This window comes from Terrapene carolina, unplaced genomic scaffold (assembly GCF_002925995.2).
Source record: "Terrapene carolina triunguis isolate 2854851 unplaced genomic scaffold, T_m_triunguis-2.0 Scaffold24, whole genome shotgun sequence".
Taxonomy (NCBI): domain Eukaryota; kingdom Metazoa; phylum Chordata; order Testudines; family Emydidae; genus Terrapene; species Terrapene triunguis.
Genome location: NW_020664375.1, coordinates 347,704 through 360,698, shown reverse-complemented (window position 1 = coordinate 360,698; position 12,995 = coordinate 347,704). Strand labels below are relative to the sequence as shown.

The 12,995-nt window shown below is 43.0% G+C and overlaps 1 protein-coding gene across 1 annotated transcript in view; it reads left to right on the top strand.

Moving 5' to 3' along the window:
- Nucleotides 1-1,793: 1,793 nt before the first annotated feature.
- LOC112104190 (X-linked retinitis pigmentosa GTPase regulator) overlaps nucleotides 1,794-12,995 on the top strand; it is a 96,149-nt gene continuing 84,947 nt past the window's right edge. Inside the window, exons 1-2 of the mRNA XM_026650003.1 lie at nucleotides 1,794-1,823; nucleotides 8,607-8,732. Of these exons, the coding sequence (XP_026505788.1) occupies nucleotides 1,796-1,823; nucleotides 8,607-8,732 (154 nt within the window). The 5' untranslated portion in view covers nucleotides 1,794-1,795. The remainder of the gene's footprint in view (nucleotides 1,824-8,606; nucleotides 8,733-12,995) is intronic.

Genomic DNA, 12,995 nt, shown 5'->3' with positions numbered 1-12,995 from the left:
ATACTTATTGTGAATCCCAAACCTATGGAAATCTGAAACATTTGTGAAATGTCAGGGGGAGAGAAGCATTCCATAAATGTGACCAAAACCTGTCCTTGTGTTTGAGCAAAACCTTCACATTTGTGAAATTTCAAATGCTGAAATTTCCTTACAAAGAAGATCAAATGATTGGACAAAAGTGGGCAATTGTGCATGTGCCAAAATGGCTATATTGCAAATGTCTTTCAAAAAGGAACTTATGACATGCAACCCATAAATTTTACAAGTACTTTTTTGAAAGATTGTGAAAACCGTTGGCTATTTTCACTCAGCCCTCCTGTCTTCAAACTCTGTTTCTCCAGTACCAGGCCTTGAATTGGGCCAAGCCATGCAAGGTTGGCAACTGCATTTTTCCTTTTTTTGAGGTAACCTCTTACTTACTGTTTTTTATAAAATGAAAGCTAGAAAATGTCATTAGCCCATATGGTTGCAGAGAAATGATGCAGTGAAATCAGCCTACAGCTCCAGAGATACTGAAACACTAGCTATGAGAGCTGTAATCTACTAAATGAGTTGTCAACTCAGATGCCCAAGCTTGAAGATGTAAATGTCCACATGCTCAACTCTTCCACTGCTGTCCAAGCATATACGAAAGGAGAGGGAGGATCATATTATGAATCTACTATGCCTTAGTTTGGTGCCACAAATGGTGGGTGCGTGGGAGAATACCACCACCTTTTTTATACCAATCTGACTAGATGTGTGAAAAAAGCCATATGGGAAGGATAAAACCAAGGAGTGCATCCCATCAGTGGGAGATAATCTCTTAGGATTTGTCTACACAGCAAAGAAAAACCCATAGCTGCCACGACTTGGGCTCAGGCTGTGGGGCTGTTTCATTGCCGTGTAGACTTCTGGACTGGTGGGAGGGTCCCAGAGCTCAGGACCCAGCCTGGAAAGCTATACAGCAATGAAACAGCCCAAACCCTGTTAGCCCAAGTTGGCTGACTCAGCATGGGCCAGCTGCGGGTTTTTCTTTGCTGTGTAGACAAAACCCTCAGGGTTTGTGTTCTCTGCACAGTTAATATGGGTGATTGGTACCTGGGTCTGATCACCTGGTTTAGCGTAGCCCGTGTGAGTGTCCATGGCAATGTATATATGTGTTACTGTGTCTGTGCCATCCCTGTTTCTGCACTGCCCCAGCGGTGTGGCTGGGGCCATGCGCCAGGGCTCTGTGTACAGAGATGTTCTATGTGGGATTCTTTCCCAGTTGACAGCCTGAGAGCTTGTCTGGCGGGGGGAGGCAGTGAAGAAGGATCAGCCCTGGCGTTATCCCCCTGCATGCATACAGCACAAGGGCAGGCCGCAGTCCCAGTTAAAGTGGAGCCTGGCTCCTAACTCCCCTGCGGGGTGACTGCGCCAGCCAGGGCTGCACCACCACAGCTCAGGGCCGGGGGCTGCTGTGTGCAAACAGGAGCCAGGTTTGGGCAGGTACGTGGCTGGGAGCCGGGGTTCACGGGGCAGCCAAGACCTCGCCTTAGAGCCCAGCAGGGCAGAAAACCCGGCAGCCAATCAACCAACCAGCCCCGCCCGCATCCCCCGAGCCAGGGGCCGGGCCGGGCCTTATTGGAAAAACCCGGGAGGTCCGGGAGCCGCCCCGTGGTTGCTGGTGGGGCTGGTACAGCCCCCGCCCCGAGCCCAGCGCCGGCCGGCAGGGGGCGCGCGCGGCTCCCCATGGCCGGGCCCCGCCTCCCGTTGCTAGTGGCAGGAGGTTTGTTTACTTCCGGGATGCCCCCCCCCCAGTGCCGGAGCCGCCATGGGGGAGGTGGAGGAGCCGGTGCCCGGTGAGTCTCCCGGGTCCCTGGGGGTGGGGGTCGGCGGGGCGCCGCGGGCTGGGGGTGTCCCCCTGGCGGGGCAGGGGCGAGCTGCCCCCCCCCCCCCCCGGGGGGCCGCCCCCCCGCGCCCCCCCCCCCCCCCCCCCCCTCGGCTTCCCCGGGGCTGCGGTTTCTGAGTGTTTCAGCGGAAGGATCCTGACTCCCGTGCACGGGCTGCGCGGGGCTGCGGAGCGGGTCCAACAATGACCGGCCCCCCCGGGGGCTGCGGCGGGTGCGCCGGGGAGAGCCCGGCTCGGGCCCCGCTGTTCTCCCGCCCCGGGGCGTTCGGGGATAGAACGTTGGTACATTTCTTTGGCCAACCTGCCGGCTGTTGTTAGAAGTTAGTGATACATCATTGCTGAATGTTTGGTTTTTACCTTTTGCAATTTGGGCCATACAGGTCCTCTTGAGAGCTAGTAAGAATTGCAGCTCCTATTATAGATAGTTCATTTGCATCCTAACTAGTGCTAGGTTTATCGGTTTTCATGCTACAGATCATAAGATAACTGCTGGCTGAGGTTACATGCAAGTGTCCCCCGTATCATAGTAGCACACAATTATATGGATTTAGTCTTCTAATGCTTTTTTCTGAGATGCATCACACTCACCTCTATTGAAGAAAGGTATCAGCCCAGGTGGACCATTGGGCCCTCCCAGTATGGTGTTCCTTATGTAATTCCATATAAAGCTGTTTATTCTATGGGTTTTTTTTTCAGGCAAATAAAATAAAGTGTCTGTTGCAGAGCAACTGCTGTCATGTACAATGTGTGTTTAGAAAAGAAAATAATAATTTAGGCAAATAAAATATTGTCCCCGGAAACTAATAAAACATCTTATCCTGGCAATTTCCAGCTGGTAAAGAATATGGCTTAGTCTATGACATTTTATAATAATGTCAATTGGACCTAAAATATCTGAGTATTCTTACTATGTATTAAGAACATAAGAATGGCCATACTGTGTCAGACCAATGGTCCATCTAGCCCAGTATTCTGTCTTCTGACAGTGGACAATGCCAGGTGCCACAGAGGGAATGAACAGAACAGGTAATCATCAATTGATGCATCCCCGGTTGCCCATTCCCAGCTTCTGGCAAACAGAGGCTAGGCACACGTCAGAGCATGGTTTTGCATTCCTGCCCATGCTGCCTAACAGCCATTGATGGACTTATTCTCCATGAACTCATCTAGTTATTTTTTGAACCCTGTTTTAGTATTACAAGCTGTATTGTTATCCTGGGAAATATTATAAAGATATTTACTAAATTGCTAACTTTAGCATCGAATAAGTTTTCAAAGTATGTGTGTTTTATGATGTGATTACCTGATGCAGTGCAAATTGTGACTACCTCTGCCTTTTTTGTGTGTATTGAATTGAGAATACAGTAAAAGCTGTTTTATCTGACATATCACCAACCAGAAAGCTCTATAAACCGACATTTCTGATCTTCATTGAAATTCCAGGTTATAGTCCAGTTGGTTTGGGGCCGGTAGGGGGTGGTTGGGGTGTAGGTGTGGAATGCGGGCTCTGGGAGGGAGTTTGGGTGTGGGAGGGGGCTCAGGGCAGCAGGTTGGGGCATGGAGAGGGTGCGGGATGCCAGATCTGGGGAGCGCTCACCTCAGGTGCTCCCTGCAAGTGGCGACCTGTCCTGGCTGCTCCTAGGCAGAGGCATGGCAGGTGGCTCTGCGCACTGCCCACGCCCCGAGTGCTAGCTCCGCAGCTCCCATTGACTGGGAACCACGGCCAGTGGGAGCTGCGGGGGTGGCGCGTGCGGGCAGAGATAGCGTGTGGAGCCGTCTGCCGTGCCTCCTTCTAGGAGCAGCCGGGACAGGTCACCACTTGCAGGGAGCCGCCTGAGATGAGTGCCCCCCTGGATCTGGCACCCTGCACCCTCTCCCGCATCCCAACTCGCTGCCCCGAGCCCCCTTCTGCACCCAAACTCCCTCCCAGAGCCTGCGCCCCGCACGCCCGCTGCACCTAAACTCCCTCCCTCTTAGTTAACCGACATTTTTCACTTACTGGCACCTCCCGTTCCCCCAAAATGCCGGGAAAAAAAACCCTTTTACTCTTTCTCTCTCTCTCTCTCTCTCTTTTCAGCCATAGGGCTCTTAACAGAACAAAATATGCTACTATTCAGCTTGGCAAACACCTCTACCCTGGTATTAATGTCAAGGGAATCACTCTAAGCCAGGGGTGGCCAACCTGTGGCTTCTAAGCCACATGTGGCTCTTCAGAAGTTAATATGTGGCTCCTTGTATAGGCACCGACTCTGGGGCTGGAGCTACAGGCGCCAACTTTCCAATGTGCCGGGGGGTGCTCACTGCTTAACCCTGGTTCTGCCACAGGCCCTGCCCCCACTCCACCCCTTCCCATCCCCTCTCCTGAGCCTGCCATGCCCTCGCTCCTCCCTCTCTCTTCCCCCAGAGCCTCCTGCACACCACGAAACGGCTGATCGGAAGGTGCCGGGAGGGAGGGGGAAGCGCTAATTGGCGGGGCTGCTGGTGGGTGGGAGGCGCTGGGAGCAGGAGGGCAGGGAGCTGATGTGGGGCTGCTGATGTATTACTGTGGCTCTTTGGCAATGTACATTGGTAAATTCTGGCTCCTTCTCAGGCTCGGTTGGCCATCCCTGCTCTAAGCATATCCAAATGACATGGAAAATGGACACCTCTCTGTAGGGGGACAAAGGCAAAAATTAAGACCACACTTTTGGTTAACATTTATTAGTTCAAGAGTAGCATTGTGGATATAGTAAAAAAAAAAATACTTTTAATAGATTCCAAGGCCAAAGGGACCATTGTGATCATCTCGTCTGACTTGTATAACACACACACAGATATGTTCCTAGAGCATATCTTTTAGAAAAACATTCCATCTTGATTTAAAAATGGCAAGTGATGGAGAGTCCACCAGGACCCCTGGTGAATTGTTTCAATGGTTAATTACTCTCACTGTTAAATTTATTCCAGTCTGAATTTGTCTAACTTCAACTTCCAACCATTAATCATGTTAATCCCTTTCTCTGCTAGATTGAAGAGCCCATTATAAAATGTTTATTCTCCAGGTAGATACTTATCGACTGTAATCAAATCACCCTTAGCCTTTTCTTTGTTAAGTTAAACAGAGTGAGCTCTTTGAGTCTATCACTATAAGGCATGATTTCTAATCCTTTAATCATTCTTGTGGTTCTTCTCAAAACCCTCTCCAGTTCATCAACATCCTTCTTGAATTGTGGGCACCAGAAATGGACACAGTATTCCAGCACCAGTCAAACCAGTGCCAAATATAGAGGTAAAATAACCTCTCTGTTCCTACTCAAAATTCCCTTATTTATGCATTCCAAAATTGCATTAGCCGTTTTGGACACATCACCACCCTGAGAGCTCACATTCTGCTGGTTGTCCACCAGAACCCCCACATCTTTTTCAGAGTCATTGCTTCCCAGGATAGAGCCCCCGATTCTGTACCTCTAGCCTACATTCTTTGTTCCTGGGTATATACATTAGTTGTATTAAAATGCATATTGTTTGCTTGCCCCCAGTTGACCAAGCGCTCCAGATTGCTCAGAATCAGTGACCTGTCCTCTTCATTTTTTACCACCCAATTTTTGTGTCATCTGTATACTTACCAGTGATGATTTTATGGTTTCTTCCAGGTCATTGATATAAATGTTAAATAGCACAAGGCCAAGAACCGATCCCTGCGGGACCCCACTAGAAACACACCCACTCTATGATGATTCCCCGTTTACAATCACATTTTGAGACCTAGTAGTTAGCCATTTTTAATCCATTTAATGTGTCTTGTTAATTTTATATCATTCTATTTTTTTAATCAAAATTTCGTGTGGTACCAAGTCAAACACCTTACAGAAATCTGTCTGTTACACCAAAACTATTTTTATCAACCAAATTTGTAATCTCGTAAAGAAAATCTCAAATTAGTCTGACAGGATCTATTTTCCATAAACCCATATTGATTTGCATTAAGTATGTTACCCTCCTTATTTCTTTATTAGAGACCTGTATCAGCCATTTCACTATCATGCCTGGGATTGATGTCATGTTGACAGGCCTATAATTACTCAGGTAATCCCGTTTATGTTTTGAAAAACTGACATATTAGCTTTCTTCCAGTCTTCTGGAACTTCCCCAGAGCTCCAAGATGTATTAAAAATCAACATTAACTGCTCAGCGAGCTCCTCAGCCAACTCTTGGATGCAAGTTATCTAGACCTGCTGTTTTGAAAATGTCTGACTTTAGTAGGTTCTGTCTAACTTCCTCCAGAGATACTAGTGGAATGGGAAGAGTGTTATGATGATACGATGAAACTATATCATCTATTTTTTCCTCAAATACAGAACAGAAATATTTATTGAACACTTCTGCCTTTTTTGCATTATTGATAATTCTACTGTTTCCATCTTGTAGTGGACCAATACCATTGTCAGAATTCTTTTTGTTCCTAATATATTTTAAAAAACTCCTCCTTATTAGCCTTAACTCTGCAGGCCATAGATTTCTCCTTGTGTACCTTTGCTTCCCTTATCAGTTTTATGCAGTTCCTAACTTCTGATTTATATTTATTACCATCAGCTTCCCAGTTCTTCCATTTGTTTTATACTTTAAAATTTTTTTTATAGCTGTCTTCACTTCCTGTCTAAACCTGGTCATTTTTTAAATCAGTATGGCCTTCTTCCTCAATTGGTGGCTTTTTTGGGCCTCTCTTAAAGTGTTCTTAAATGATTCTCAATTATCATTCACATTTTTTTGATTAAATTTGTCCTCCCAATTGATTTGGCTCATAATCGTTTTCAACTTTGTGAAACTGGCCCTATTAAAGCACCAAGTATATATATTACTGGTCTGGACTTTATTCTGTTGGAACATTATAATTGTGATCAAGTCATGATCACTTGTATCTAAGCTACCATTAATTTTTAGTTCTGTGATCAATTCCTCTTTATTCTATTTAGACAAAGTCTAATAAAGAATTCCCCCATGTCGGGTGCAACAGTTTTTGAATTAGGAAATTGTCATCTATAATTAAGGCTAAGATTATGTCACAGAAGTCACGTATTCTGTGACATTTTCTGCTTCTGCCCCGGGGCAGTTGGGGCTGAAGATGTCAGCTGGCGGGGGCCCTGGAGCTCTGAGCCGCTATGGGTGGTGGGGGGCCCCTGCAGATCCCAGCCGCCGGGTGGACGGGACTCAGAGCTCCAATCTGCTGCAGGTAATGGGGCCCCTGGAGCTTTGAGCTGACAGCGGCGGTGGGTACTGAACCCCCTTCCCCATTTTTTCATTCTCCTGCACTAATGCTAGTTTTCAGTAGAGAAAGCTATGAAAATCTCAAAGCTCTGTGGGCAGCAGATGCAGTTCTGGAATGTCTCCTGAACAAAATGATGTGTAAAATAAGCATATTCTTCCTAAGTGCAGGGAAAACTTCTTTAAGAAGACTTTAATTGTTGAGCATTAGAAACTGAAGCTGAGAAACAAAGTTGGGAATTTTGGGGGGAAATAGCACAATAGAAAGAAATGCAGCATTACAATTATTTATTAATTTTCAATGTAACCAATATCTCTAGAACTATATGACTGTATTTTACAGGAATAGTCATGAACATTACTTCATCCATTACTGTATGTATATGTGTGTATAGGCACGAGGGGCTGTGTGGTTTTGTATGTACAGGGCTTTCACCTTTCAAAACAATGAAAATTCTTTTTGCGGAAGAATGGTGTAATGGTTAAAGCACAGGACTCGCAGTTAGGAGATCTGAGTTCTGGTCCTGGTTCTGGCTTTGCCACAGTCTTCCTGCTTGATGTTGGGCAAATCCTTCAATTTAAATGTCCATTTCCCAACCTGTGCTATGAGGATAACGTATTTATTTCAAATTCAGAGGTTATGGTAAGAGCTTAATTCATAAATGTTTGTAATGCATTTTGAGATACTCTAATATATTGCACTTTGAGAGTGCCTTCTGTTTATTTAAAAGGTTTAAAAAAGCACACAATAAACTTGAGACTCTTTTTGCTCTTCGAAGTGGGAAGAATTGAGTGTTAGAAATAAAGCTCTCCACGGTTGGTTTTTTTTTTTTTTTTAAAGATCATAATTTTAAAATGGAAGTTGGTTTTGGCAGCTCTTGTTTTTCAAGGGCTGAGAGTCTTGCTTGTAGGGGGCAATTTTTAGAGCAAATGTATCTTTTCAGATGAGTGAGGAAGAGTGGTCAGATTTGGAGCCTGTCAACCTTTTCAGTGTCTCTGTCTAATCCAATTTGGAAAACCTGTTTGAATTCAAGTGTAAACGTAAGTGAGTTTTTTTTTTTTTTTTTTTTTTTTTTGGTCTCAACCTGCTTTCAGGATGAGCTTTTTGTGTTTTACTTTTTTGGGTCAAATTTTTCATTTTTTTGAAGTCCTCTTACATGTGGCAATATTGCTGTATTTCTTAGAGGATAGTGGTAAAGGACAAAAGAACTTGGTTATATTCTTAATGCAAAATATATCTACATCTGTATCTAATCTATTAGCAAAGCCCATGAGACTAGGAAGGAATGGAGGGAAGAAAATGTGATCCTAAAAATGGTAGCCTTGAGGAAGCTGACTGAGAGAAACCACCAGAGCTTTAAGAGAATTAAAGAAATATAAAAAGACAGTGGAAAATAAAAAGGATGCTTGGATTAATAGGAAGTGACTATTTTGGATAAATGAGGTATAACTAATTTGCACTAATACTGAAACTGTCTTATTTATGTTTTAGAATCAGGTGCCGTTTTCACATTTGGAAAAAGCAAATTTGCAGAAAATATTCCTAGCAAGTTCTGGTTTAAAAATGACAAGCCTTTGTATATGTCATGTGGAGATGAACATACTGCTATTGTTACAGGTTAGTATCAACACAGTTTAAGGAACATGTTTTGTAATACACGGCTTGTAAATGTATGGTTTAGTTTCACATCTGTGGTAGTATTATAAAGAAACAATCCCGTCCCCCCGTTCTTTGAATGGGTGCCTTCATTCCCATTGAAATCACTGGGAATTAAATTCTGAGCACTCTAAACAGGAGATGCCTGGTGCCCCACGTGAGTGAGTCTTTAGTGCAAAATGACAGCATTGGATCAAAATAAGAACATAAGAATGGCCATACTGGGTCAGTCCAATGGTCCATCTAGCCTGGTCTCTGAAAACTTCTGCTCAGGATAACTATCCACAATGGCCCCAAGATCTCTTTCATGAGTGGTAACAACTGATTTTTACCCCCTTATTTTGTATGTATAGCTGGGGTTATGTTTTCCAATGTGCACTATTTTGCATTTATCAACATTGAATTTCATCTGCCATTTTGTTTCCCAGTCACCAGTTTAATAAGATCTCTTTGTAACTCTTTAGTCAATGTTGGACTTAACTATCTTGAGTAATTTTGTATCATCTGCAAACTTTGCCATCTCACTGTTTACCCCTTTTTCCAGATCAATTATGAATATGTTGAACAGCACAGGTCCCAGTATGTATCCTTGGGGGACCAGCTGTTTACCTCTCTCCACCATGAAAACATACCATTTATTCCGACCCTTTGTTTCCTGACTTTTAACCAGTTACTGATCAATGAGAGGACCTTCCCCGCAGCTATCAAAATGAATTTGATCAACTTGAAAAAGAACACTGAGACAGACAGTATCTAATAACTATTCTTAAATAGAGAAAGTTTATATAGTGGAAATAATCAGGACTTGAACTGAAAATGAACCTGGAGGGTTCTTATTTATTTGAGAAGCAATGCTGAATGCAACTAACCAGGGCCGGGTCCAAGGTTTTTGCCGCCCCAAGCAGCCCCCCCCCCCCAAAGTCGCGATCTGCAGCACTTCGGCAGGAGGTCCTTCGCTCTGAGCAGGAGTGAGGGACCCTCCGCCGAATAGCTGGACGTGCCACCCCCCCTCCGGAGTGGCCGCCCCAAGCACCTGCTTGCTAAGCTGGTGCCTGGAGCCGGCCCTGCAACTAGCAAAGGTCAATAAGAATCCTTGTCTGAAATTTAATATTCAAGATGGTATATGTCTAAAATTAAAACTTTTTGGAGTTATAAATTATGTGTGAATGGAAAATAGCCCTAAAAATCAATCTCAAAACATTTTAATAAATGCTACTACTGTACAGTAAATTACAACAACCACACAGAAAAAGTTTTGATGGAGCATAGTAAACACACTTTTAATAAAAATCTCATTTTTGTTTCTTTGAAATGCTAGTAGCAGTAACCAACAAAGAATTAGAGTCCTGTTTGAACTAATGCAAAAGAGACTAGTTTAGTTGGTGATCATGTCATTAAATGTATTGGCAGTTCATCTCATATAAATGCCAGCATTAAAAAAATAGGAAATGGAATTTTGATACAGAAAGTTCATGATGTATTTTCAGAGTGGATTTTTATTCTGAGGTAGAATTCTCCCCATCTGCCACCCTAAGACATTTGAAATAGGTGTTTCCCCCTTGTTACTTCTGTGTTGCTTAAATGTTTGCTTGTTATATAGGTGTTTGAGGGTATCCGGTCTGTCCCCATGCTAGGCTGCTTATAGTTTGCATGTGGGGAAATTGGGATTTGTGAAAAACTAGTGTTTTAACAATGAAAATGCTTTTATGCCTTTATAACAGACTGCAAAATGTGTTGTGAAAAACCAAAGTGTTTACTGCACAGCAGGGTTTTTCCAGTCTAACTTCAGAGAAAGTGGTACTGCGATTTAATTATACTTGACCAAAACTTCAAAGTATTTTTTCAGGTTGTGGAAGTTTTATTAAATAGTTTCTATTTACCACTTAACATTTCTGATAAACTAAACTTTTATTGTTATTCTTCTCTAACTTTATTGGCAAGACACATTAGGAAAGGGTGGCTATTACCAAAAAAACAACCCTTCCCAACAGTTGTTTTTGGGGTTTGTGTGTTAAGAATTATGTAGGTTTTAAAACTGTACAATGATGTTAAAAATCTTTTAAAAACTAAATGTTTGTATTATAGAATAAGTGCTTTTGCTATGGTATTTCAAAAATGAAAACTGACCGACTTATGCACTTTGAAATAGAGTCACAGTTTCTGTAAACCCAAACTCAAAGCTTTCACTGGGAAACCAGATTGTTGAAGCACAAAACAGCTACAAGTTAGATGGGTGAACATGCGGGATCAGGCAGCTGAAAAGTCAGTTGACATGGCCATTCCCTGATGAACTTCCAGCTGTCAGAGCTTTATGGAGCTTGAGCAGGAGTGCACTCTGCGCCTCCTATTGGGAAGCACTGTGAATGAGTTGTGGAAGCGCTGCCTTTTCCTCATCAGAGTGAATGTCTTCTGGAGGGTAAGTCTACATAGCAGCTAGAAGGTGTGATTTGCAGCTCGGATAGACATTCACTAGCTCTGCTTGAGCCAGCATGCTAAAAATAGCACTGTGGCTGCGGTGGCAAGGGTAACCGCTTGGTCTAGCCACCTGATTAGTCCTCCCTGACCCCTGGATATGTACTCATGCAGCTAGCAAGAACCACTGTCGGTGCCATCAGAGCCACGCTGCTATTCTAAGCATCCTAGCTCCAGCAGAGCTTGTACATGTATGTCCTCTTGAGAGGACATACATGCTGTGTAAACATACCCTCCCAGCTGCTGTGTAGACATACTCTCGTATACAAGGAACTTTGCTAGAGCAGGTATTGTAATTTACACCTTGCTATGCCAACTTAGCTAAATTTGGTCCATGGTATTACACAAGATCACCATTAAAAAAAATACATGTTATAAGCGCTGAGCAAACAGTCAAATGCAGCTGTTTGATCTTCATATGTGTCTGAAAAGGATGATGTTAGGTTTTTCAAATTGTTGATCTGCTACTCTTCTACCCTCAATCTCTGGATCTCCTGTGTGAAATCACTTGTGTATGCGTAATGACTGAGCCCATAGAGTTCATCAGAAACTCAGTATCTACTAATTTCTTGAAAAATGTGATTCTGGCATTCCTTCTTAGCTAAGTTTTGTAGTATAGCTTTTACATTGTAGGCTTACAGAACTGTCTGAATGTATGAGGTTTTTAATGTGTCCTTTTGGTAAATATTTACATCCAGATGCTAAATCTAATTCACAGGAAAACACATTCTTCTGGGAACAAGGCATACGGCAGACACATGTTCAAGGAGAAACCCACACAATATGTGGCCATATTTATATAAGTTAAATACAGACAGTGTTCTGAAGAAGTTCAAATTTGGAAAATCCGTCCCACAGGCCTAATTGTGCACATACATCTGTAGAAATCACAGGGAAAATTTTGACACACACAAAAAACCAAACCCAAACAAAACAAACAACCCTCCATCCCCAAACAACCTCTTCCAGTGCTTTAATAGGGCCAAAATCTGGACATTGTATAAAATATACAAAATGCAGGCATGTAAATATGGAAGAAGTATATGCACCCTATTCTGACTTTCATCAGTCACTTGCACAGATAATTCTAGATAGGAAAATGAGTAATCTGGTTGTTCATGTGTCCATACTGTTGTTGTGTAAATAGATGCAGAGAGACCATGTTTCCTGATCCATAGGTCCTGTCCAGGAATACTTCTCCATTTTGTGTCATGGAGGTTCTGTGGAACAGCCTATCAATAGTGTATGTAGGGGAAGCCATAACTGGAATAAACAACTTCTGCCTTATGTGCCGTCTTCTGAGTGCAAGTTTTCTGGCAGATCTCTGTGTACAGTGCCCTGTTAAAATTTGACTGATATTACTGAAGAGATCTGCCAAAAAAAAAAATATCATCAAAAGTGTAGAATATGGCCTCAAGAATGTATTCACAACTGCCAATTTGTCTCAATTGTCCACATCCTAAAAAGTGTCTGAGACTGTTTTGTTATGGATGACAAAGTAAACTGTTTTGTTATGGAGAAGGCTGTTTTTGGGGTTTTTTTTTTTTAAGCCATTCTCACTACTAACTGTGGCTGACCAACTACAGAGCAAGCCTGCGATGTTAATTTGTAGAAAAAATTCAATTCCATCCATGTGTATTGTAATTGACTATATTTTTGAAAATAGTCTGTTAGTTAAATATTAAATAGTGTTAAACAATTTCATTGTAAAATAAAGAATATTTAACTTCTCTCATAATTTTCCTTATAAAA